The sequence below is a fragment of the Balaenoptera borealis genome (assembly GCF_965194805.1).
Source record: "Balaenoptera borealis genome assembly, chromosome: 12".
Taxonomy (NCBI): Eukaryota; Metazoa; Chordata; class Mammalia; order Artiodactyla; family Balaenopteridae; genus Balaenoptera; species Balaenoptera borealis.
In genome coordinates this window covers 25375534-25403519 of record NC_138869.1, presented here as the reverse complement: position 1 = coordinate 25403519, position 27986 = coordinate 25375534, and the positions used below count along the sequence as shown (strand labels likewise).

The following is a 27986-nucleotide window of genomic DNA, read 5'->3' as shown; positions in this document are numbered from 1 at the left end:
AAAAGCCAGATTTCACACAAAAATCCAGACGTCCAGCTGATTTTGAAAAATATGTACACCAACATGCAACAGTCAGCTGCAGCAGTTGCCACTTCTGACTAATAATTTTCACTCCAATATGTCACAGACCCCACTATTCTAAGTACACTCTTCCTAATGTGGGCATTCACCTCACCCGTTTCCCCTACACTTAAGTATTTTACCCCACTGCAAGGAATCATGCCATAAAGGAATTATTTTTATTATTTTTAGCCAGATTTAAACTCTGCCCTTGAGAAGTTATGGTCTTCTGATGATTTTATCTAACTTCTGTAAAAATTTGCATATTGAAACTTTTACAATTTAGTAATCTACACAGTAGTACTAAGTAACTCAGGTAATTTCAAACAGCTTAGCTAAGTAGCCTGAGGAGGAGGTCAGGTTAGGCTTGGAATCCCTCCCTGTTCCAAGACTTCTAATTGTACAGCTTGAGGTAAATGACCTAAACTTTCTAAAACTATTCAGCTCTCAGATGAAGATATTATCACCTTCTCACAAGGTTACTTGGAGAATTATTGTAGCACCTGTAAACTGAATCTGTAACTTTTTAAGGAAAGCATATACATTTATGCCATATGATTTTATAATGAAACAAATTATTCGTCAATATAGAGCTAGAAATAAAAATAAATGAAAATTTAACCCAGTGACATGTAATCATAAAGCTTTTAAATAGAAAGCTGCCATCCAAGTCAAAAACAAAGAACATGTACGACATGTTCCCACACTATGATACTAAAACTCATTTTCAGTATTTATACTTAATTTTGTTTTAAGCCTTAGTCTTTTAGGAGGGGGAAAAAAGCATTTTAAGAGGCGTTAATATAAAAATATAGTCATTCCATTTCATTACCTTATTATGTTAGAGAAAATTAAATCAGTAGATACTTATTGTGGCTAAAGTATTAATTCAAGTACCATAAAATTTTCGTATTAGTAAATCTGCTACATATTTAAAAATTATTTCTACCTTACTACAGAACTACTTACTATCCTTAATATACTTTAAAAAATTTCAGTGAGAAAAATAGACAATATATGATTTTATTAATAAATAGTGTGAAAGCATCAGTGATAACTGTTTAAACATTAAATTCTTTTAAACATCCATATCTTGGCTTTAATGTTGGGCATACTGGCCTCTATGGCACTGCAAGTAAACACACGAAAATACTTCCCATTTCCATGCACAGGTATTCAGCTATAACACCATTTACAAATTATTACGGACAAGATAACTTTTGCAATAATATTCATTTGGACAGCCACAATTAAGTGAATATTAGATCAAGCAAGAAGTAGGCTATGTTCAGTATGCTCTAGACGTCAGGTTGTAGTATTTAATGTTATTTAAAACTTAATTTTCTTATTTTTTAAAAGGGACATTTTTTGTATATGTGGGCGCTCAAATGAAAACTGAAGAATGCATTCTTTGACCATAACAAAATTCATATACAAGAGGGTGTTTGCCTCCTCCTCTAAAAGAAGCAATATATTTTCTCATAATCTCTCTCTCCAGGCACCATTTTCCATATTACTAATGAAAATGCTGACAAGCACCAACCCCGAAATTCTGTCTTCAAGGGAAAGTTATAAAGTTAAAAAACAGTGGCTCATTATATAAAAAAAAGTCAAATTCCAGCAACACTAATGCTAAAAATGACATCTATTAAATTTCTTAGCATCCATGAAGTATATTTTCATGAGTTTTCTATTATGTGCAGATTTCTTTTCCTTAAGAAGTAAAATGAAGTTTGAATAGTACAGTCTGTGGTGTAGTGACATCAGCAACTGCCAGTTCTTGCCCATCAACGAGTCCCAATTCTAAAAGAAAAAAAGTACAATTAACCCAAGCAAAAAAACTCAACAAAATAGATAATACACACATATACAAACTATAAAGAATCATGGGCTAGGGGCTTCCCTGGTGGCGCAGTGGTTGAGAATCCGCCTGCCAATGCAGGGGACACAGGTTCGAGCCCTGGTCTGGGAAGATCCCACATGCCGCGGAGTGACTGGGCCCGTGAGCCACAACTACTGAGCCTGTGCGTCTGGAGCCTGTGCTCCGCAACAAGAGAGGCCGTAATAGTGAGAGGCCTGCGCACCGCGATGAAGAGTGGCCCCCACTTGCCACAACTAGAGAAAGCCCTCGCACAGAAGCGAAGACCCAACGCAGCCAAAAATAAAATAATTAATTAATTAATTAAAAAAATATATGTACTTAAAAAAAAAATTAAAAAAAAAAAAAAAAGAATCATGGGCTAGATAAACATCAAAATTCAGTTCTCTTTATTTAATCAAGGTAGTATTATATTTGATTTCCTAGAGATTTTTTAATATTCTACTAAAAGAGCAATAAACGCTATTAATGTTGCTAAAGATATAAGTAGGATGGTAGCACCATTTAAAAGCATTAAGAGCAAATCTAGAAGAAGCATTTATTACTTTTACTGGAAAAAAAAAGAAATTGATTAGTATTAGTAAATATACTCATTTAAAATACCTTTCAATGTCTTGGAGAGATTTGGCCTTGTTCGTTCTTCAATAGAGGTTACTGACTAGAAAACAATAATGTAAAGCACATTAAGTGAAATTAAACTTTTAATATAATTTTGTGGGAAAAAATAAAAACTGAACACTGATCACCTGTAAGTAAAGTGTTCTATTTTTTCCCTCTAATGTGGCTGTGATAGCTGGAGATTTCATCTGCCTAAATTATAAGAAAAAAAAAATCAAAGACCACTTTTTAAAAAACAATCCTAGTTTTTAAAGTTTTTAAGTCACAAAAATTCTTCTACAACATAACAAAAGTCTTGAACACTTACAGAGAAGCACTATTGGTTAGATAATCCAAAACCTCCTGCAGTTTAGCTGATGGAGAAAACTGAATGTTTTGAGGAAGCTGGCTACAAGCTGGGCAGTTTTCCTAGATATAAAATAAAACACAAATCACAGTGGCACATGTACCAATAACAGTCTCTTTATAATGATGAAATGAAAATCAAGTTGTTTTATAATCATGCATATTCCCTATGAACAAATTTTTATGTTTTAAAACCTGCTTTTCCTAAAGGGCCATTTTTCCTAAATTATTTTGCTATACAGTATTTATTTCAGGATACAGTATTACAAAAGATATATCAGTAAGTAGGGTTCTGGAAGCTAGAAAATACTTAGAAAGGGTGTGGGCAATTTCATTCACATTTCCAGCCAGTAATTAATATTTAAAAATCAGGGACTTCCCTGGTGGCGCAGTGGTTAAGAATCCGCCTGCCAATGCAGGGGACACGGTTTTGAGCCCTGGTCCGGGAAGATCCCACATGCCACGGAACAACTAAGCCCGTACACCACAACTACTGAGCGTGCGCTCTAGAGCCTGCAAGCCACAACTACTGAGCCCACGTGCCAAAACTACTGAAGCCCGGGCGCCTAGAGCCTGTGCTCTGCAACAAGAGAAGCCGGCGCAATGAGAGGCCCATGCACCACAATGAAGAGCAGCCCCTGCTTGTGGCAACTAGAGAAGGCCCGTGCACAGCAGTGAAGACCCAACACAGCCAAAAATAAATAAATTTTTTAAAATAATTAATTAATTAATTAAAAATAAAAATATGCATGATCAAAAAAGTTTTCATTAGTATACTATTACTAACCTTTCTCTCTGCTTCAAATGTGTACGTGTACAGTCCATCTACATCATTGAATACCAAGTAATTATTAAGGGGAATATATGCACTGTAATGAAAAAATGTTCATTCTTATGTAATTGAGCCAGATCAAAACACAGATTTACAAATATATTAAAAATGAAACCCATTACCTTGTGGCTATTTTAAAAACCTCAGTGGCACACACAGCTAAAGCGGAGAGAAAATAAAGGTGCTTTAACTCAATGAAAATTAGACATTTAAAATTAGAAGTTTTTTAAAAAGTCAGTTATAAATCAGTACAGATAAATTTACAAGGTTATTGATTACAAAATAAGTAGATAGGGCTTCCCTGGTGGCGCAGTGGTTGAGAATCTGCCTGCCAATGCAGGGGACACGGGTTCGAGCCCTGGGCTGGGAAGATCCCACATGCCGCGGAGCAACTAGGCCCGTGAGCCACAACTACTGAGCCTGCGCATCTGGAGCCTGTGCTCCGCAATAAGAGAGGCCGCGATAGTGAGAGGCCCGCGCACTGCAGTGAAGAGTGGCCCCCGCTCACCGCAACTAGAGAAAGCCCTCGCACAGAAACGAAGACCCAACACAGCCAAAAATAAATAAATAAATTTTAAAAAGCAAAATAAGTAGATAGAAAAATACATATATAAACACTCTTATTTTTAAAAACTGAGAAAGTAACATTTAATATTTGTTTTGTATACTCCAAATGACAGAGTACCACCTCATGTTTTTCTCCCTCTTCTTCAGATTACTGTGCAGCCTGTTATACTGATTAAAAAGAAATGGCACTAAAATGTCCCCTTTCTACAAAGCACTTTATCTATGATATAATGTAAGAAAAAATATATACAGGGTCCAATGGCTTGTTTTGTGGTTTTGGGGACAGCTTGATTATACCACCATCCACCCAAGAAGATAATCAAATTCCCAGAACACCAGTTTTCTGAGATCAAGTAGCTGCAGAAATATCAATTTAGGTATTGAATCAAAACCTGAAGGAAAGAAAACAAAATTAAGTAGTGGCCATTTTTCCTCACCTGCAATGGTTGCATTTGTGGAAGCTACTGCAGGAATGATTCGTTTTACTACCCCTGAAAAAATATACTGATTAAAATATGGTCATTTCTTTTAAAAAGTAGGTATCTTAAATTAGACAATATGATGATTTAATATCATTTTCCATAAGTTGATTTTTCAGGCTTTCAGGTCAGAAAATAGACTTAAGCTTAACTGAAACAACCTTCTTTCACATTCACATTATTTTCTATCATGTTCAGAATCTTAAGCAAGTTACAGTAGGAAAGAATAGTAAATTCTTCACACTGTTTCATATAAAGATGAGACAATAATATATTAATAACTGCTAAAAATTAGAGTGTTTATTTTGTTCCAGGAACAGTATGAAGATTAAATAAAATATTACGGAATTTTCATAACATCATGTTAGTCTTATCACTCTGATTTTAAAGATAAGGAAAATGAGGTTGAGAGAAATTAACAACATCCACAGCTATATACCTCATAAGTGATAGGGGTGGTATATGAACCCAGCTCTGCCCTAAAGTGCAAAATCTTAACCGATACAGTATACTATACTATACTCAGTAAGCTTTGAGTAAAATAAAGTAGGAGAATAACAGTTACCTAATTTTTCCTCATCTAATAGTTATAGCTGTTCTATTCACAAAAATTTAAAACAAACAGAAAAACTGTGCCTAATCATTTTGTTTCACTCTACAATATGGACTACACAAAATATTAAACGTAGTTCTCTATTTCTACCCCACATTTTTCATATCAGTATCCACAAATTAGGAATGAACAAAGCCCCACCTTAAACCATTTTTTTTAAGTACAAAATAAACATTCTGTAACTATATTTGTACTGTTCATTTTAGAAAACAAAAATTCAGAGAAAAGTAGCCATATTATCTTAGAGCATGAGAGAGCCCTGAAAGATGTGTTCCCAAGACTTCAGGTGTAGGCAGGTTTTAAAAACTTCAAAAAAAGGGAAATATCTAAGAAGGCGTGAAAGGAAGGCAGTTAAGTTTGGAAAGCTGTTTTAAAAAGTTAATTCTGAAAGGAGAAATAGGGAGGAGCTAACCTCATGATTACTGGAAGCTCTCCAGTGAACCACATAGAGCAGGACGTACTGGAAGGAGGAACAGGTAGTCACAAACAGGGAGGAGTTGAAGAGACACTGTCCAATAAAAGCAATGTGAAAATGATAAAGATACGCCCCTGTCCCCCACCCCTTTTCAAAAACTCTGGACTTCACTTCCAATTTGGCTTCTGTACTCCTTGTCAAGGCCCTCCATCCTCAGGCTGAGAAGCACACACCAAACCTTGCTAAAAGGTATGGAAGGATAAATGAGACTACATATTGAAATGAGTTTATATAGTTCCTGATCAGGACAAAGAGAATTCATTTTTTAATTCAAACAATTAGCAAATAAATGTGCACTATACGCCAGACACTGTTCTAGGTGTTGAACAGAGGAGCAGTAAAAAAAAATTATCTGTTCTTACAGTGATGGAGGAGTCCATTAGACTGGATGGTCAGGGAAGACCTCCTTGGGGAGGTGATAATGTGAGCTGAAATCTAAACCATGAGAAAGACCCAGCCATGCAATGACCTGGGGAAAGAGCAATTCTGTAGAGTAAACACCAAGGGCAAAGGCCCCCAGAACAGGGATGAACCAGAGTGTAAGTATGAAATATTCTTCGCATAGAAAAACAAGGCTACCATTAGTTCTGAGCAATTATGAAAAGGTAAAATAGTGAATGGCTTAGAAGTCATTTTCAGTTGAATGATCAGGAAATGGTGCAGTTCATACCTGAGGGATAAGCAGCCAACCCTGAGGGGAATCCAAGGAAGAGCATTCCAGGTGTTAGGATCAGGAGTATTAAAGCTCTAAGGTGGGATCATGCTTGGGATCAAAGCAGGTCAGAAGAGGGGAACAAGGAGTGTGTAAGAGCAACAAGGAGTGTATAAGAATGGAATTTTCAAATGACAAACCAGAACATTAGTAAACATAAGGAAATAATCACAGGAGAGAAATGGCAGATTTTCACAAAGACAAAGCTCTTTCTGGTGAACTTGACGATCTTGGACAAAATTCTAGGAAGGGTGAACTGAGAGTATCTACATTAGGAAACACTGATCACTAAAACTGAGCATTATGATTGTTCACTGAGACAAGTCACAAGACTATGTCATTTAGTTACTGTGACTAGCTTTGCAACCCAAGGAAATGTGGAGGATAGGCTTCTGGAGAGCACCTGGAAAGGTCTTTCATGACATCCTTGTGAACAAGACAAAGAAACATGAGGTACTCAAGAAGCTATGATCAACAGAAGGAGATAAATCTAAAAGGGCCTGACCAGAAGTATGATTCAGATGTCTGTTCTCAGCTAGTTTAGTCTTGTTAAAATTTTTAATTAATTATTTGGAAAAGAGATAAAGGATATGATTATCAAAACAACAAGTGATATGAAGCTAAAAAGAATACACAAGTTGGCAGGCATAAAAGAATATACATATATAAAGAGAGAAAAGCCGGCTGAATTTAAGAATAAACTTATAAGGACCTATACTTGAGTATAAAAGAAAAAACTACCACCCCCCCCCCCATAACTGCCAAATCTGTAATAGGGAGATGTGGCTTAGCAATTGTATATGTGGAGAAAACTTCCAGATTTTAGCAGGCAGTAACCTGAAAGAATCAAAAGTAGAGCATCAATGTAAACAACAATAAAAACTAAAAAAGTCTGCTCTCCTCTAAGACTACATCAATGATCAGAAGTTTATCATACGACCCATCCTAGAGCACTGCATTCTCACCTGGATAGTTAAGAGAAGTATGGATAACTAAAATATGGTTAGAAAAAAACATGATGGGAACTTGAGTCATGAAACATGTCAAAGGGTTAAAGGAACTAGGAAGGTTGATGGGAGTGATAACGATTTGGAGGGTTCAATACGTTAAGGGCTATTACTTAAAAGAGAATTAAATGTATATACGGCATACTCTGGGACAATACTCAGACCACACTAAAGATGGAGATTGCTGCTCAACGTACAGAAGAATTGTCTTAACAATACTGTCCAAATGTGAAATAGACTGCCCCAGGAAGGGATAAATTGCTCTTCAGCAAAAGATGAAGTGAATAAATGGTTCGACCTGGATGACTTAGGGCCTCTTCCAACCCTAAGTGAATAAAATTTAATGATTTTATTAAATTCCTTCTAGTTAAGAAGTAGTATGGATTCTAGTGAACTCAGTTCCCTCCTACCAAATTTGGGGCACCTTTACTGAATCCCAAATGGACAGTACTATCTGAAATCACATCAATTATTTCCCCCAAGGCATCCCACCTCCTGAAAAAGGGATCATCCTAAGATCATAATTCACGACAATTCACTAACTTACCTTGAGTGAGTCTATATGTAATACCCCTAATGTTATATTGTGATGCTCTCTCCAGGGATTTTTGGAAAATCCACTGAATATGATCAGGATCATCCCCGTCTAATGGAACCCCTTCTGTCAGAGGAGAAAAAAAGGAAGGGAAGACAGAAACATGTAAACATAAATCAACTTATTTTTAATGTAATTATCCAAATAAATGATATAGACAAACATTTTATGTAATTCTGGATTATGAAATTAGGTTTATTACCTCCAAAAGGCTGCTCCTTAGGCCACTGCAATATCCTTACATATTCAATACAGTGTTCTGGTAGCCTGGGCATCGACGCAATGGTGCACATAGGAAAATTAACCTAAAACCACAGTTTGCCTTTTTTAGTGGATTTTAAACAAGAAATTACTTTAAAATGTAACTTCTAGTTATGATCTAGTTTGTAACACTTTCTTATAATTCATTTTAGCCTTCCACTTACAGAAACAAAACATTTTATACCATTAATAATGCTTCTGAAACTAACACAGAGGATCTGAGTCACTTCACTTAAGTTGATCTGCCTAAAAAAATAGGTTTGCCCTACATTTACAAAGTATATAAATTTAAGCTTTGTTAGAACATGGGAAGGAAAGGGCTGAATAAATTCTCAAATATGAGTACTCTATTATGTTTACCTAATATTCATATCTGAAGATATAAAATTAGCCAAAATAAAAACAAATTCACAGAGTTAAATCAATTCCAAGTAGATACTAATAAAGTTATTTATATTTATAAATCAGAATTCTAAATGCCCTTTAAAGTGGGTATGCAGATTAAAGAGCTCCATCTTTAGAAATATCATTCTTATTCCTGGTATCTTTATCTCCCTGAAACAATACAGGCAAAAGAAAATAGGTTACAGCTCTATCCCAACATATAACTTTGTAATTGATCTCTTGATCTCTACTCTCCAAATAAAAAAATAATACAAATGAATTATGAGAACAGTATCAAAATGATGATATTCAGTCTATATCTTTCCTCAAATAGAGCAAAATGTCATATTTTATCATCTTTCTTCTTAGCAAGATTTTTAAAATATGGTTACCCCTAATTAAAAATCCTAGGGCTTCCCTGGTGGCACAGTGGACCCCTAATTAAAAATCCTAGGACTTCCCTGGTGGCACAGTGGTTAAGAATCCGCCTGCCAATGCAGGGAACACGGGTTCGAGCCCTGGTCCGGGAAGATCCCACGTGCTGCAGAGCAACTAAGCCCGTGCGCCACAACTACTGAGCCTGCGCTCTAGAGCCCGCGAGCCACAACTACTGAGCTCGCTTGCCACAACTACTGAAGCCTGCACACCTAGAGCCCGTGCTCCGCAACAAGAGAAGCCACCACAATGAGAAGCCCGCGCACCGGAGTGAAGAGAGTAGCCCCCACTCGGGACAACTAGAGAAAGCCCGCGTGCAGCAACAAAGACCCAATGCAGCCAAAAATAAATAAATTTTTTAAAAAATCCTAAATATTGACTAGTCTTAATAATTCAACCCTTATTCTACCCCAAGATACTATAAAACAGATGTGGGTGCTTTTGTGATTACCTGTGGTGGGTACAGTTCCAGTGTGCATTCAACACAAGCAGTCATTCCAGGCAGAATCACCCGGGCATTTCCTTTAAAACCTTCTGTCCCCCCATCTATCAAAGGGACAATGGAGCTTGGATCTAATACACCATCTTCATAATTTAGAAGAGATATCTAGGAAAATTATTTGAAGGGCTTATAAGGAGAGGGGGATAAGAATTCAAAAAAAGGGAAATACTATCTAGTAATTCTGTAAGTTAATCACATTACTGAGTAATAATATAACAAACCAAGGGATTACATTAGTAGCAATTTACATCTTCACCTGAAAATTAATGACTGGCAATAAACAGTGAACTACACCTATTACTGAAAATTGAATAAACTCTGATTTTTCAAAAATATGACACAAAAGTCTCATTTTTAGTACGTTAAGAGCAGCAGGAAGAACTTCAGGGAACTGTAAAAACACTAAGTCTTTACCAGCATGCCATTTATCCATCTTCTGGCTATGACAGAATCCAGTCCACATACAATTATATGAAATTCTACGAGAAAAAAAATGCAAGTTAAGTTTTTTAAAATGCTGCTGCACAAAATAATTCACAATTTCTAAGAAACATACAAAAAACCACTTTTCACTATAAAACAAACACACACAGCTTCTAGTCCTTGACTAATCCTTACTCAAGAGAGCATACAAAAATGCACCTAATGGTGTCAACTAAGAATTAAAACGGTGCCATTCTCTATTCAGTTAACAACATTCCTGAAAAGCCAACACCAAGAAATGAAAGCAAATAAAGAAATAGCCTTCAAATAGCTAGCAATCTTCAAACAAATAGCAACTAAAAAAATAATAAGAATTTAGTGAGAATTTAATTTCAAGTGGAAAACTTACGTCGATAGAAAGTGTCGTTAAAATCCTGAATCTTGTTGAAATGTCTGAACATAAGTAAAGGAACTTAAGCTGCTAAATTTTTAACTTGTAAAATGAATTCAACAATTCCATAAGGATCAAATTATAAATGTATATTTAAAATAAGACATAAGTCATCAATGTTCAAAGCAGTGGAATTCAAGGAATCTGACAAAATGAACACAATCCCACCCCATAAAAAACCTTTTTTCTAAACACTACTCTCCAGTAACCACATAGAGTAGTTTCTCTCTTCTCCAAACCTCTGTATCATTGTAACTGTGTCTCTGTTATACGTTCTACTCTGCTTCAGTTCTTACATAAAACCATAAGCCCTGGGAAAACAGAATGTGTACCTTCAACCACCAGCACCAAGTAGAGAGGCAATAAACATTTGTTTAGTGAAGGGAACAGGCACATTATAGTTCCCATTTAGAAAGGGGATTTTAGAAGTTAATTTACTGCACAAATTAACACACTGTATACCTTAAATTTATAGTGTTATATGTCAGATATAGTTAATTTTAAAAAAAGTTACTGCAAAGCTAATTTTTAGAAAACATGTTTCCAATAGCTTTTTCAGGTGCTAATGATTTGTTATTCGTTTTTTTCCCTTGGAGGGGGGGAAAGATGAATTTTCTTCCTCTCTCGTTTAACTCAGTTTTCCAAGACTCTCTTTTTACCCAACCCACATCACATTTGCAGTCTTCCCCAGCCTGGAGGGTGCCAAGGGAACCCCATTCAAAATTGGCTGTGGGTGTGAATCATAGTAGTTAACATTTGAACAGCATATGTATGCCAAAAAAAATTTTTTTTAATTTTTCTAATGAAGCAAATTTGTTTAGTAACATATAAATTACACTCCCCTAAAACAAATCATGCACTACATATTTTAGAAAGCAAAATGGAGAAAAGAGGGACAATACATGTTTGCTCTAGATTTTTTTATTCTGGCCTACAAATAAAGTTATAAAAAATACATTCAATTCTAGCCCTCACCTACTCAGACCTCTATTCCTTTTGAATGCCAGGCAAACAAGAGGCATAAGCTGCAGCTAGAAAAGCTAGAAAAGGTCAAAAGAGAACCAGAGCAAACACTGGAAGAACAAAAATAGCAGACGCAGGAGCCAGACCAAGAAATCCCACCTCCTGGATTTCCACAAAATACCCAGTTTCCCAGATCTTAATAATGGGGGTAGACAAAGAGTGTGCACACTTTTTTTCCCCCCTCTTTCTCCCTATAAGGACCTGAATTTGCAGTTTTAAATTTTATTTTTGCAAAGATAGTACACAGGTGTCCCGTATTTCTTTCACCTGGTTTCCCCCAACAGTTACATCGTATATAACTATAGTACAATATCAAAATCACAAATGTGACACAGGTACAGTGTGTGTGTAAAGCTCTGTCATTTAAACACATGTAGATTTGTGTAACCACCACAATTAAGATAAACAACTATACCATCACCAAAAATATCTCCCTCCTGCTACCCCTTTATAGTTACACCTATCCCTTCCACCATGCCTAATCCCTGGCAATCATTAATTTGTTCTCCATCTCCATAATTTTGTCATTTGAAGAAGGCTATAAAAATGCAATCATACAATATAACCTGTTAAGACTGGCATTTTTCATTCAGCATAATGCTCTTGATATCCAACCAAGTTGTATTTCATTAGTTAGTTCTTTTTTACTGCTCAGTATTATTGTACTGAGTACAATAATTGTATATTGTATATACGGTATTAACTGTACCACAGTTTAACAATTCACCTATTGACGGATGTTTGGGTTGTTACCAGTTTTTGGCTACTGCAAATATAGCTGCTATGAACATCTGAGAACAAGTTTTTATGTAGACCTAGTACTCATTTCTCCAGGGTAAATGCCCAGGAATGAAAGTGTTGAGTCGTATGTAAAGTACATATTCAAATTTTTAAGAAATAGCCAAACTATTTTCCAGATGGCTATAGCATTTTATATTTCCCACCAGCAATGTACAAGTAATCCAGTTTTTCTGTATCTTTGCCAGCATTTATTATTTTTTATTTCAGCTACCCTAATAGGTGTGTAGTAATATCTCATTGTGATAATTTGGATTTCTTATAGCTAGTGATACTGAACATCTTTCATGTGCTTTTTGTTATCTTCTTTAGCAAAATCTCTCTTCATATTTTTTGTCCATTTTCTATTTGCACTGTTTATTTTTTACTTTTGAGTTATGAAAGTTCTTTATATATTCTTGATGAGTCCTTTGTCAGATAACTACTTCCTAAGTATTTCCCAGTGTGTAGCTTATCTGTTCATCCTCTTAACAAGATCCTTCCCAGAGTAAAAGTTCGTAATTTTGATGACGTTCAATTTACTATTTTTTTTCTTTTATGGATCATGTTTTAATGTGGTCCAAGGACTCTTCATCAAGCACTACGTCCCAAAGATTTTTCTCCTATATTATCTTCCAAAGTTCTGCAGTTTTACATTTTATACTTAAACTTATGATCCATTTTGAGTTTATTTTTGTAATTTTGATGTTTGAGATTTATTTTTTTGCCACCAGAATTTAGTGAAGAGATTATCCTTCCTCCAGTGAATTGTTTTTGCACCTTTGTCGAGTATAAATTGGCCATATTAGCACATGGCTATTTCTGGTTTCTCTATTCTGTTCTGCTGATCTGTGTCTATCTCTCTGGAAATATTACAGTCTTGATTATTGTAGTTATATAATAACTCTTGAAATTGGCTAGTGATTCCTCCGACTTTATTCTTTCTCAGTATTATCTTAGGTGTTCCTTAGCCTTTCTCTATGAACTTTAGAATAATCCCGTCTGGAGAAACAAAAAAAATTGCAGGAATTTTGATAGAAATTATGTTAAACTTGTATACAAATTTGGGGAGAAGTGACATCTTTAGTATGCTGAAGCATCTAATTCCTGAACATAGAGTATCTTTCCATTATTTAGATCTCCTTTGATTTCCTTCATTAGCATTTTGCAGTATTCAGCACACAAGACCCATACTTATTTTGTTAAGTTTGCACCTAAGTATTTCTCCTTTTTTTGAGTGGTTGTAAATGGCACTGTATTTTAAATTTCACTTTCCATGTGTTCACTGCTAGTATAGAGAAATACAATTGATTTTTGTATCCTGTGGTATTTCCAACATAACAAATCCCATTTCCTAAATTTCTATAAAATACTAAAAGTTCCCTGGATCTAAAGGTATGGGAATCAACAAAGTGTGAACAGTCCTTTTTTAAAACATATTTCTTATAAAAATATATTTACTCTGACACACCTTCTATTTAACTAATAATATACTGACTCTTTACTTTGCCTGCTATGGTAAGGTGTCACAAAGATTAATGGGGGGCTTCCCTGGTGGTGCAGTGGTTAAAAATCCGCCTGCCGATGCAGGGGACATAGGTTCGAGCCCTGGTCCGGGAAGATCCCACATGCTGCGGAGCAGCTGGGCCCATGTGCCACAACCGCCGAGCCTGTGCTCTAGAGCCCGTGAGCCACAACTGCTGAGCCCGTATGCCACAACTACTGAAGACCGCGAGCCTAGAGCCCGTGCTCCACAATGGGAGAGGCCACCGCAATGAGAAGCCTGCGCACCACGGCGAGGAGTGGCCCCCGCTCACCGCAACTAGAGAAAGCCCGTGTGCAGCAACGAAGACCCAATGCAGCCAAAAATAAATAATAAAATCAAATAAATAAATTTATTTAAAATAAAGATTAATGGGATCCAGCGTACAGACTCAGAGTCTAGTAGAGGAGATATGCAACCGAAACTGAAATTAAGGGCAATAAGGCAAAAAAATGATGGCACTGGCTACATTTATAAAATTTATACAACCTTAAAAAGAAAAGATTGGTAGGACATTAAATTAAGTGTTACCAGCAGATATCACAGTAATAAGCTTACTGCTGCTGCTTATTTTCCTTTTGCTTATCTGTATTCTCTATGTTAAATAGCTCTTGTATAATGATAATAATAATAATAAAAAGCTTCAAAAAGTTAAGTATTAAGTAACTTATTTGTCAAAAGGATACGGAACTACATTGCAATTAGGAACTCTGTCATTTAGAAATTCTGCAGCAACTTCAGCCTTAGGTCTTCCAACATCTTTAGGCCTACAGGAAAAATTATATTTAAATTATCATTCACAATATAAATCTAGATTATCTACATAATCTACTTTCACACATAAAAATATCCATGGTGAGTTTATTTGGAGGCTATTTAGAGGAATATTTTTACCTAAGTATTTCTGATGAAAACTTAGTCATTCAACACTGAATGTCAACCCTTGTTGATATTCCAAATTAAGTATTTACAAGTATTGACAAGTCTAATTAAGTATTTAAGTAAAAATATAAACAGTGCTTTTTTTTAAGATAAAGCATAATAACAGCATGTTTCCTAGCCACTTCTCACTATTGTGTTTCCCAATGTAAAAAATTATCCCAGATCCCGAGATTTCCAAGTATTTGCCCTGAACCCCAGAACTTCAAGGTGTTACTATGCAGGTCTTGGCTGAAATAAATTCGAGGGGTCCTAGGGATGCAAGAACGTTCATTTATCCCCTTCTTCCCATGTGTGCTGATTAAGTAGTAACTTTTGTGTCCCATAAGAAGGCATAACCGTGTTTTTGAAGGAATTAATTCCAAAGGCATTATCTAAAATTGCAAATGTTACCAATATTTTCAAGAAGGTAAAAATTAAAAGACCTCAAAAGGTCATTCCTAGATAATAACCATAGCTACAGACAGGAAAGGACAGGAATTCTCTCTTCTAACCTCAGTACAAATGGTATTTTCTTTCCTAATATTTCCTCATTCTCCTCACAGAAACAAATCACTCCCTCATGTATACATAACAAGTTCTTCATTACTACTTTTTCACAACATATTTTTGGTTATATACATAGGTCTATCATACTAGACTATGAACAACTGGAAGAAAGTTACCATATTCTTACCTCTTTGTACTGCTTCCTACTAAGCACAGAGTAAACACTTTAAAAATAAACGAATATTAAAAAATCAATGTGCCTAATAGAAATCATATTTTATTTAAAATTGGAATTAAAAAAATGCTTTAACAGGTCAATTTTCTCCTCTCTAATAAAGCAGTATGCTTTTTTGAATCAAAACTTCTGATAAGAGTTTTATTCTGACTTTGTCCTAACTTGCAATAGAAGAGGCTCTAGCATAAGTCAAGCAACTTGATTTCAGTACTGCATTCAACTACTCTGGACAGAGCTGTTTAGGTGTGTAAAGATGATAAAATAGAGTTTCAAGAATCTTTTAGGTTGTGCATTGTATGTGCTTTCATGATAGATCCCAAATAAAAGAACTCCTAGATGGTTTCTGTGGGAACTGCTACTTTATCATTTCAGAATTAGGGGATTAGATTGCTCTACCTAAAAACTGCACTTTGAGCAAAATGGCCTTTTACATACATCATCCTTGCAGGACACTGTGGCCTAATTACCTAACCTGGAAAACAAGTACCTACCCTGGGGTTTGCTCTGAGATTAAAAGAGGTAATATAGATAAAGAGCTTAGAAAGTACTTAATATATCCTAAGCACTCCACAAATGTTAACTGTCATTATGATCTTCAATCATTATTTCAGCCCGAAATTAAAGGGCATGGCCTATTATCAATGACCAATCAATTTGGTGGTGTCTTTTTCTTTCCTTTTTTTTTTTTGAATTTTATTTAATTTATTTTTTTATACAGCAGGTTCTTATTAGTTATCCATTTTATACATATTAGTGTATATATGTCAATCCCAATCTCCCAATCAGTGGTGTCTTTTTTAGAGCAGTCATACACTAAAAATTTGTCAGACTGGAAAGGGTCCACAAACTTTTTCTATCAAGAGGAGAGAAATTTCGAGGTTTAAAAAAATAAACAAACAAACAAAAACCTTAAAAGTTAAATGTAGGGTTCACTACAATTACAATACTTTATTAACTTGACTTAGTTTAACCCATCCTTCAATCTCTTTAAGATTTTCCACAAACTTAATTTTATTTTTTCTGCTAACCTAACCTCATCCTGCATACCTAGGACTATTTGAGTGCTTTCTGTCAGTACTCTATAAGCACCAGAGAGAGAAAAAAGTCCTTATCTCTCCGTATCTATAATTCTTTGATTAACAAATAGATACATTTATCTAAGCCATTCAAGCCCCTAAATACTACATACTAAAATTTACTAATGAACTTTTCCTCATTTCTGCATATAAGGCCTACTTCCAGTTTTTAAAGTCACTTCAAACAAGCTGCTCTTAGACTGCCTTCTGTATGTCATGTATGCCTAAGGTAATTATCCCTCTTTGTTCCATTTCCCTTGCTCCTGGGTTTTCTCTCCTTAACTCACCATTTTCTTTCACCTTCTATAAAAAGTTCAAACTCTGTCACAACTTCATTGCCCCAGAGTCACCACTCAAATCTTGGCTCATAAGTCCCCACCAATATATCTCACGAGGGCCTAATATATAGTTATGGTTCTCTTATGAAATCAACAGAAGGAAAAGAGCTGCACTCATTGTCTTCAGGGCACAATCACCCCAAAATCACATACACCTTTTGGAGATTTCTTTAAAAACAACAAAAACATATATTTGCTTACAAAACTGCTTTCACCAGAATGCCCAAAATTTTGCTGCAAAATTTTACCTAAGATGGGAGTGTATTTATTTTCTTAATAAAATTAGTGCTATCCTCTCAGTGGTTTTTAAAATTATTAAACTGCAGTGTACTCAAGTTCAAATGATTATCACAATTTTAAAATAAGATATTAAAACTTACCTAAATAAAAATTGCCTATTTAGATTGGAAACATCTATAGTGTCCATGTCTATAACATGAATCTGTCTAAAACCAGACAAGCCCTGTGGGAATAAAAAAAATCCAATTAAGCAGAAGTTTCCTCACATCTGAAATTTTAAAATTTCTTTTCAATGGTCTTAAATCTACAAATTCTCAGTAATAAATACTGCACAATCGTTTTCAGTGGTTAAAGAGTCTTACAAGATATATAAAATTCAGGGTTCTTGTAAAGGTCAAAAAAGTATAACTACTCAGTTTTAAATAGTCCATATCCAAAAGAGAATAACTCAAAATTTCTATAGTTGTTTCATAATCCCATAAACACGTTTGTAAAGTTTGTTGCTTTCCTGCTGCTGCTGCTAGATATTTTAATTTTACTAGTCTTACTACTTAACTGTATTTGCTATTCTTTTTCAGAATATTGTTGAAAGTAATTCCTACAAGCTTTATCTTAGTTTACGTAAGCATGCCGCCATTCAGAAATAACTATAAGATTATATTATAAACACACACACACACATAAGTATATACACTGCACATGTAAAAGAAATATCTTAAAAGTAGAGTCAAGAGCAAGCAATCAACAGCTAGAGAAAAGCAACAAACTCTTGTGTTTCCATGATAATGCCACATATTTTAACAGTACAACCACTGTTCAAATTTACCAGCAGAAGCAAAAGATTAAAAAAAAAATAGATCTCAAAAATCAATTATGCTTTGCTGGTCTTGGTCAGTTTACTTATGTAATCAAATTGAATCACTTGGCAATAATTTCCCCATTTTTCTGCCCCTCTTCATAGCAAGAAACTCTCAAAAGAGTTGCCCATACTTTCTTTCTCAAAGTCCTCTCTTGCACTTGCTGTAAACAAGCTTTCACTCCCATCACTCCACCAAAAACCACACTTGTCAGGTCATCAGTGACCTCCACATTGCCACCTCCTATGACCAGCTCTCAGACTCTCTGACATGACCCATCTCAAGTGTTTGGCAGGGTGTGGATCAATTCCCTTCCTGAAAACACGTTCTTCACCTGGCCACCCCACTCATTAGAATGTAAACACTTTTTAAAAATTGGTTTCCCATTCACCACACTCATGAGTTTTACTCCTAATTTACTGGCCAGAATTTGGAGTGCCCTTGTGCTTATTAGTTCTGGTGATTTCAGACAATCTCATAAGATAAAGCATCATCTAACAGGTATCTCAAACTTTACAGTTTCCAAAACCAAAGCCAATCATTCTTGCTCACCAGAACCAGCAAATCTGTTTCTTGCCCAGCCCCCCTCACTTTAGTGAGTGCCAACTCCATCCTTCCAGTTGCTCAGGGCAAAAACCTTATCACGTCATCCTTGACTCCTCCCCTTCTCTTACGTCCCACACCAATCCATCAGCAAATCCTGCTGACTCCATCTTCAAAACACATCCATAACCCGGCCACCTCTCACCACCTGCAGTACTACCATCCTGTTCCAAGTCACTCTCACCTCTTGCCTAGATGACTGCACCTTCTAACCAGCCTCTCAGCTTCCTTCTCTGTTCTCAACACATCAGCCACAGTGATCCAGGTTAAAGTCAGATCGAGTCAACTCATCTGCTTAAATCTCTCCAATGACTTCCTGACTCAGAGTAAAAGGCAAACTTCTTACAGTAGCACCTCAAGCCTTTTGGGATACTCACTCCAAGCCCCTCCCATTATCTCTGATATCCTCCCAGAAAATGCCCCTCCTTCCTCACTTCTGCTTCAGCTATAATGACCTCCTTGCCCTCCTGGAACATAAACAGTTATGCTCCCACTTCACAGCTTTTGCACCTGATATTCCCTCTGCCTAGAATGTTCTTGCTCACCTTTTTGCTCAAACAGCACCTTTTTGTGAACCCTTTCCCTTCCTGCCAGGCTATATATTGATATCTTCCATCCTTCCTTTCTCCATAGCATTTATTACCATCCGACATACTACATAGTTTGTCTTTTCCCTTCCATTAAAGCAAAAGCCCCACAAATACAAACACCTGTCTTGTTCGATGCTGTAACTTTAGCATCTAAAACAGTACCTGGTATACAGAGAAAGAGGCTGAATAAATATTTGCTCAATCAATAATATTAATGTCATATCCTTTTTTTTAGAATGAGACTTTGGGGGCTTACAATCAATTGAAAAAACATGTATGTATATCTCTTTTGTTTTTATGTGTGAAACAAGCAAAGTAACAAGTGGTAAAACTGAAAACACTTAGTTTTCTTCTTTTTTTGAGTAAGAGGTTATTACAATGCAATAAATAACAAGGCCACTCCTAAAGTTGCTGGATGACTACTCTTCAGATCTAATCTCCAATTACTTTACATTTAAAACTGGTATCTATCACATTTGCAAATAACAGCTTTGGAAAAAGTTAACTATTTAGGGGATTTGTGCACACAATTTGTGCATACAAAACCACTGCCCGTCCTCCATAAATCCTTTGGTTCTCATACTGCAAGGGTATTTATGTCTGATAAGGTACTGTCATTTTGGCACCCTATCACAGAGCATATCATACATGCTGCTGTTTATTTTGTGAGAGACTTGTCTTCCCAATGATATTTCAAATTAAGGACACAGATCATGATGGCTTACAATGCCCACAGAACCCAGCATAACTGACTACCATGAAGCGTATTAAGTTTTTGCAGTCTCCCTCGGAGTGATGTTAGTGTTTCCCAGCAAAATTAATGTGGCTGTTTATATTTAAACTTTGGTCCCAAGGCTGACATTTTAGGTCCTTCATCTGGCTGTTACCTGCTTCATTTTCTAAGAAGCCTACTCTAGCATTTCCACTTTCCCACATACTAATCATAAGGCTGGCATACAACAGCTGCACATCAATTCTTCCCTTATCCATTTTTGCTAAATAAACTGATAGTCTTGTAAAGAGCTACTGCTGTAGTTATCAGAAGTCAATGAAACGGACTTCCCTGGTGGCGCAGTGGTTAAGAATCCCCCTGCATTGGCAGGGGGATTGACAGGGGTTCGAGCTCTGGTCCGGGAAGATCTCACATGCCGCAGAGCAACTAAGCCCGTGTGCCACAACTACTGAGCCTGCGCTCTAGAGCCCGCGAGCCACAACTACTGAGCCCACGCACCACAACTACTGAATCCCGCATGCCTAGAGCCCGTGCTGCACAACAAGAGAAGCCACTGCTATGAGAAACCCGCACACTGCAACGAAGAGTAGCCCCCGCTCGCCTCAACTAGAGAAAGCCCGCACACAGTAACGGAGACCCAATGCTGCCAAAAATAAATATAAATTAATTAATAAAAAAAAGTCAGTGAAACTAATTAAGTCACAAAGTATGTATTTCCAACCAGTACATAGAAACAGCTTCACTAGATAGTACCCTCTCTTAAGATAACAGTCATTTAAAACAGATTGACCAAAAAAAAGAAAAAGGTTTAGCTCACCCAAATTTTATGGGTATACTACCACATGGTCTTAAAAAAATTACTGTATGATTAGATCATGTAATGACTTAACGGTTCAGTGAAACACCTGACTAAGAACTGATGGCCTGGATTGGATTCCAGGCACATCACCATAATCCAGAAAAAACTTGTCATTTAACATCCCTGAACCTGTGTCTCCCTCTATATAAAATGAGACAGTGTCCTATCCACCTAAGTGGGTTATTTTCAGGGACAAAAGAGATAATAAATTCTTTGAAATTACATGTTAAATACAAGTTACCAGTTTTGTTATTTACTTCACTGAATTAATGAGCTCTTTGCAAGAGGAAGCACAAAGATTTGTTGGATAAAAAGCAGAGAAGAAAAGAGAAGTAAGAATTTCTATTAACAACTTTATAGCCGAGGACTTTAGGGCTTAAAAAGTTAAGTTACATCATCATTTTAATTACTATCTGGAATTTGACCTGCTAAACTTATCTAACAAAGGCTCAGGAGAAATGGTTAACAATCATAACAAAGAAATGACAGAAAAGGAAAAAGGTTTAATTATCATAAAGAAAAAAATTCATATTACATATTAATATTACCAGATTTTTCAGGAGCTCACATCCTAAGCCGCCAGCTCCAATGACTAGAACTTTACACGTATCTAACAAAAACTGGAGAGACTGTAAAGAATGAAAAGGCATATTAAAATCTAGTTGATAAAAACCATAAGTACCATCAATAAAGCAACAAACCATAAAATAGCTTCTGAGGTTTCCATGAAAAATGCAACTGACGATAAAGAACAGCCTCTGTAGTTAATAAATTATATTAAACTTATGAACAAAGTAGAACCAGAAATTCTATAACCCTAACAATTTCTGAGAGTTCCAACTTTAATGTTTTTAAATTGACTTTTATTGTATGAAATTAAAAACGGTATTTCTAACAAGAAAAACTACGCCTAGTTAAGAGCTGTCTTTTTTTTTTTAATTTTGAAAGGGATGGAAAGCATCAAAATAAATTATTTATCTGACTTCTTAAAAATAGAAAAGTGTAAAAATTATAAGAACTGAAGATCAAGCACTGCACAAGGTGTTTAGAGGTCTTTAAAAAAAAAAAAGGCAAGAACAATAATAGCTGCTTTTGAATACAGTGGGTTAAACTTACAAAACATGAGATGACAGGAAGAAAAAACAGACAAAGCTCTTAGAATATTGCCTATCAGCAGAAACAACCACTGAACAGAAGTATCTTAAATTATGAGGCCAAAAAAAAAAAAAAATTCAGAAGCACAAGAAAATATGTTGGATTATCCAAAGAAATGGAGAATACTGTCAATTCTGTCCAAGATTCAAGGAAAGAAAAGTTATTCAGATAAGACAATGAGTCAAACCCAAGAGTCTGAACCTTAATTTCAGGAGCAGCACAATACTTCTATTTCAAAACATCTCTTCATCAATACAAAAGGACAAAAATTTACTGTAAAATTTACTGTAAAGGAATATTTCCTACCTTGTAATAAAAAACAAGTTGTTTCTAACTGAACATTTGCTTTAAGTCAGACACTACCAGTTCCAAATTCTATTCCTCTATTATACAGCAGTCACATATTTTTTATACTTTTTTAACATGCAATTAATTATATTCAATTCTAAGCAAAGATGCTCATTTCAAATAAACTTCAAAATTTAAACAAGCACATCTATATTCCTGTGAAAATTAAATTTCTCATAGCAGGGCTAAAAAGGTGTGTCTCAAAAGTAATTTTAAACTGGAATTTTAAGTGAAGTATAACTTAAGAGGTTACGAAGTCATTTTACTCTTGAAAATTTTCAACATATTACATGAGAAATGTGAAAACAACTCAAATATTAGTCATTCAAATAAAATCAGTTGCAAATATTCCATTTAGTATTTCAAGATAACTTACACAATTTTATTAGTATTTTTATTATAAGAGTAAATTAAAAAGGAAGCATTTTATTGTTTTTGAAACATAAAACTATTAGAGGAGTTATTTAAAAATAAACGTTTCTCACTTCAGTGCTCGGTTCGAAATCAGGGTGTGTGAAGGGTCCAGATCGCTCGAGGAACTTCTTTACATGGTTCCAGCGACCTTCCCAGTCTCCAGTGTCCCCACACCCACCATCAACAGCCATTCTGCACAGAACACAGTAAATTCAGCTGCAAAGATCAGTATGAAAAAGCCACACCTACAACTATTAAGGTTTCCCCAAATGAAAAGGTAACCACACCAGACCTGCTCAAATAAAAAGGATAATGTTCCATGTGGTTATGCTTAAGCTTTTAATGTCTTTTCTTGCTATTATACAGTTTATTTAAAGGTAAGAACTGCACATGTTTGAGGAAATAAGTCAGTCGACATGTTTCTGGGTTCCTAAAACAACCTAAGATCAAACTTGGGATACTGGTCAGTCGGTGAGAAATGGGCTTTCTAAACATTTGTAATTTACTAAAGATCACTGCAAACTGCCCAATCTGTTCTATGAACACACTTGGAACAGGATATATAAGCTACAAGGAAAAACAAAATCCAAAAAAACCCTCCACTTCCAGAATCCTAATGCTTGACATCTAACACAATTCATGTGTCCTTTCCAAGTCTGAAAGGTGAGACTTAAAGATTATTTTTCATGAGAGGAACTTTCACACATTTTTCTCTGAGAGGTCCTAATTTTCAAAGAAGAATCTCTTAGGACTATGAAGTGGTTTCTGTTGCCACTAAACACAAAGAATGTTTTAGGTTATAATTATGCCACAGATAGGCATTACCATCTAGAAATCTTTTAGAACATACAATTGAGTAACGAGGGACTCCTCTTAACAAAATACATGTATTTTCTACTCATTGCCAAGACTCATGTTCGTTGTGATTATTTTTAATTTTCAAATTTCCTATAATCCCACAATTTCTACCTTCAAACATATTAGTATATCCAATTTTTACAAAAGGGACCAAGTATTGCCTAGCAATAAAGACCATAGGTTTTGATGTCACAGCTGGGTTTGGTTCCACAATTAATAGCATTTTGACCTTGAGCAGATTACTTAACAGTCATAAACCTTATCTGTAGCTTGTTTGTACCTATTTCTTAAGGTCAGAATGAGGATAAAGAGATAATCCACATAGAGGTTTTAGTACGATACGTGGTATATAGTAAATATTCAAATTGTGGCTGTCATTTTAAAGTGGAAAGGAAATGAAAGGTGATAAGAAATGTGAAACTAAACTTGTTCCAAGTCCTCTTGCAATTGAAATTCAACTTTCTGAGGGAGATACGTAAAGACTCTAAGGCCCTGCTACTGGGAATTGGCCCAGAAATTAATACTAACTCACCACGCCCACTGCAAGAGTACTTTCTTCCCCTCCCATGAAAGGAGGAAAAAAAAATATGTGGTGTTGCCCAGGATGGAAAACACTTCGTTTAAACCTGTCTCACCTGCACAAAACTAAGCATCTGATATGAAATAGGGTGTGTAATTAACGGAGAAAATAAGCTCTTTGGAGTCAACACTCTCCTTTAAGAGCCAATGATTTTGCACAAATGACTGAAGTGCTTAGTACAATACCTGACATAAAGTTCTCATAAAAAGTTTGCAATTAATACTATTGTTTCAATGTTTACGAAAGACCCAAAACGGCCTAGTGTCCGTTTTATGTGTTTTAGTAAGGTTCCCTTCTCACAAGGTCACGGCTCTGACAATTTGGGATGGAGGAAGAGGGGGGCGCAAGGGTCCTTCCGCAAGCCCTTTAGGTCAAGCACCCCGGCGGGCCGGCGCGGGATCTGTGCGCGCTACTCGGACCCGGCGCCCGCCCGAAACAGAGACCAGGAGGGCCCGCCGGGCCCCTGGGGCTGCGGGCGGGGGTCGGGGGATGAGGCGGCGCAGCCTGCGCTCCGGGTGCCCCCCTCCCAGCCCCCCGGGCCCGCTGCGGCTGGTCCCCTAGGCCTGGGGTGGGGGGAGGCGGGGGTCCCCGGAGAGGGCCCCGGCCTCCCGGCAGCACTAACTTCTCAGCCAGCAGCTCCTCTATTCTCCTTCTTTTCTTCTCCCTAAAAGAAAGAGAGAATAAAAGAAGGGTCAGCATCACGCTACACACTGGGCGCCGCGAGGGGATGAGGGGCGAGGGGACGGGGCGGAGGGTGGGGGGGACCCCGGGTGGAGGCGACGACCGCCCACCGCCGCGCTCTCTCACAACCCAGCCCGGCCCGGGGCGCCTGCAGAGCCCGGGTACTTACGGCTCCTCGCCATCCGCCATATTGTTCTCCGCCTCTTCCCAGGCACCCCCACGCGGGAGGAGCGAAGGGGCGGGGCGAGGCTGGGAGGGAGAAGGCGGGGCCGGCAAAGGGGGCGGGGCCGGTGAAGGGGCGGGGACGACAAAGAGGGGCGGGGAAGGAGGGGGGAGGAGGCGGGGTTGGTGGGGCTGCCTGTGCCAGGCTCCCGTGGCTTCAAAGACATCTTTGTAATTAAAATCTTGATTAAATACACTTAATTAGAGAAAACTAGTGTATAATGTTATGCTGTGTGAGAATACAGACGTAATACACTATTTGTTTATACTACATTATTTGTTTATACAATTTATGTATATGCAAAGCATCTCATCACCTAAAGATAAATAGTGATAGAATTTTGGAATACTTTCTTCCAGAGTCAGAGATAGGTAGATATGTAGGTAGATAGATAGGTGTGTGTGTGTGTGTGTGTGTGTGTGTGTGTGTGAGTGTGTGTGTGTGTATATGTGTGTCCCCGCACGTGCATGCGTGTGCTTGTTTGGATGGCTGGATACAGAAAAACAACCATGTTCAAAAATACTTGTGTGCGCATATATATATATATATATATATATATATCTCCTTTCTTGGAGTGGGACAAGAATGAGATTTACAGTCAGAAGGAACAGTTTAAATCCTTAACTCTCCACTGATTAACTATGAGACCTTGGGCACTTCTGTCTTCATTTGTAAACTGGGGATGATAATGTTCACCTTGTAAGACTGGAATTAAATGAAATCCATAGTGTTTTCAAAATATAAACCCTGATCAGCCACATCAGCATCATTAGAGAACTTGTTACAAATGCAAATTTTCAGGCCCCACCCCCAACCTTCTACTAAGCTTCGGATGATTCTGTGCAAAATAAAGCTTCAGAACCACTGAAGTGGAATGAATGCATAAAGCCTGATAGGCACACAGTAAATGTAGCTGCTATTAATAAATTATGATATTTAATCTCCTCTTTGTCCTTTATTATCCCCCAATCAGGTTTAAGTCAATAGTGTTCATTGAGCTGAAAGTCAGCGCCAGGCAGTAAACGGAGGGATAGAGTTCACAGTCCACAGTACTTAACAGGAAACACCAGCCTCTCTCCAGGTCACATGTCTCAACATCAACTAAGAAACCTCTATTTTTGCCTAGACTCCTCCGCAGATGGAAACTACTAAGGTTCTTTTTCAAAACAGGCTCATGTGTGCTGGGTCCCCAGCAATGCTACTTTTAGGAGACCTTTCCATTAGTGGCAGTGAGCATCACAACCCCCTCAAATGGTAAAAACCAAAGGGCGCCTTGGAGATCACATAGTCCAAACCCACATACTTCGTGAGGAGGAAGCTGAGGCCCACCATGAACAGAAAGGGGCTGGCCCAGGAAGAGGTCTGCAAAGGCATCTGGCCCTGCTTGTGCCTTGGGACTAACACCCTGACTCACTGTGGTGGTATTTTGATAGATGACACCAGGCACTCCCACTGGCTCACAGTGACAGATAAGAAATAGCCACTTGTCCTTGCCACTAATGAAAGTAACAGAGACATGCAAGCAAAACCTTGAAACAGACTTCATTTTAAATGGACTATAGCACAAACTGTTAGATTATCCACTATGGTTTATATACAGACAGATAAATATCCTGGGTGGTCCTATCTAGAAGCACAGATTTGGACAGAAGAGCCCCAGAAAGGCTCTATGTTGAATCCAATCCCCCTGAATGAACAATGACAAAGAGCTGTGACTAAAAGCATTTCAAACAGAGCCTGAAATAAAGTAAGGATTCCACATGTGTTCATTTTTATTTTAATTAATTTTATGATACAGGTAGAAATGTGTAGTGGAAAAAAAAAGTCTCTCATAGTTAAACCAGAGAGAGGATGGTTAATATTTTAGGAGAGAGGAAGAAAGGGATCATGCTATATACAGCTATATCCAGATTTTTTTCATTTCTTTGTTTTTAAACCTCTTTGGAGGTTTAAACAAATAAATTTAAAAACACTGAACAAATGTTTACTGGATATCATTTGCCTATAATCAGTGAGTAATGCTATTATTACTAACACACACTTGACAACTTATGGTCATGCAGTCCTGAGCAATTGGAAGGTAAGAGTTCTTGGTCACAGCTCCTAATGGGGTCCTACTGGGGCTCCCACACTGGTCTTGACCAAGATCATTTACTCAGCTTGCCCACAGCACAGCTTCCTGACATTCTTAAGCCCCAAGGAATTCTTCACCACCCTCTGACTTCCTGTAACTAAGCACCAAGCCCTGGCACACCTCTATCTAGTACTCCCCTCACTGTCTTGTATTTAAGTTCAGGTTTCTACTGCATTGCAAGATCCTTGAAGGCACAGGAAGACTGCATTCTTTTCACCTTTTTCACCTGGAAACGACTCAAAATATCTGTTGGCGTCCTAGTGAAATTTTTCAACATTTTGTTTTGCTATCAAGTCTATCCGGATACAACAATAGCAATAAAATTGCAACTAGATAGAGAAAGGTCAGTGAATGTTCACTATAGCAGCGTAGAAAACAACTCAGGTTAAAGCAGTGTTAATACCATACAGATGAATCAAGTCCTGTATTATGATTAATAACAGTAACAGTAGTATCTAACAATGTGCAATTGCTATACTCTAAACACTTCCCATCCAGTATGTTATTTATCTTCACCTATATGGCAGATGTTCCTATTACCTCCACTTTACACATGAAGAAACTGAGGCTGGAGGAGATTAAGTAATTTCTCCAAAGTCATTCACCAGCAACAAGGGAGCTAGGACTCTAATTTTGCTCTCTCTGACTTTAAA

At 36.9% G+C, this 27986-nt stretch overlaps 1 protein-coding gene across 4 annotated transcripts; it reads right to left on the bottom strand.

Annotated features, from left to right (window-relative positions):
* Positions 1 to 1069: 1069 nt before the first annotated feature.
* On the bottom strand, positions 1070 to 25231 carry UBA3 (ubiquitin like modifier activating enzyme 3). 4 transcript variants are annotated; one of them, XM_082346217.1, is made up of 18 exons: positions 25146 to 25231; positions 24918 to 24959; positions 22929 to 23049; positions 21489 to 21569; positions 17439 to 17521; positions 14668 to 14748; positions 10597 to 10640; positions 10179 to 10243; positions 9714 to 9869; positions 8385 to 8487; positions 8135 to 8248; positions 4739 to 4792; positions 3857 to 3893; positions 3690 to 3771; positions 2865 to 2965; positions 2686 to 2749; positions 2543 to 2597; positions 1070 to 1863 (listed from the first exon to the last, which is right to left on the bottom strand). In XM_082346217.1, exons 1-18 carry the CDS (start codon positions 25163 to 25165, stop codon positions 1775 to 1777), a joined length of 1392 nt encoding a protein of 463 aa, XP_082202343.1. In that variant the 5' UTR covers positions 25166 to 25231; the 3' UTR covers positions 1070 to 1774. The 4 variants fall into 4 exon arrangements, with proteins under 4 accessions (XP_082202343.1, XP_082202345.1, XP_082202344.1 ...); XM_082346219.1 differs by lacking the exon at positions 4739 to 4792; XM_082346218.1 differs by lacking the exon at positions 24918 to 24959 and having other exon boundaries at positions 25146 to 25223.
* Positions 25232 to 27986: the final 2755 nt, after the last annotated feature.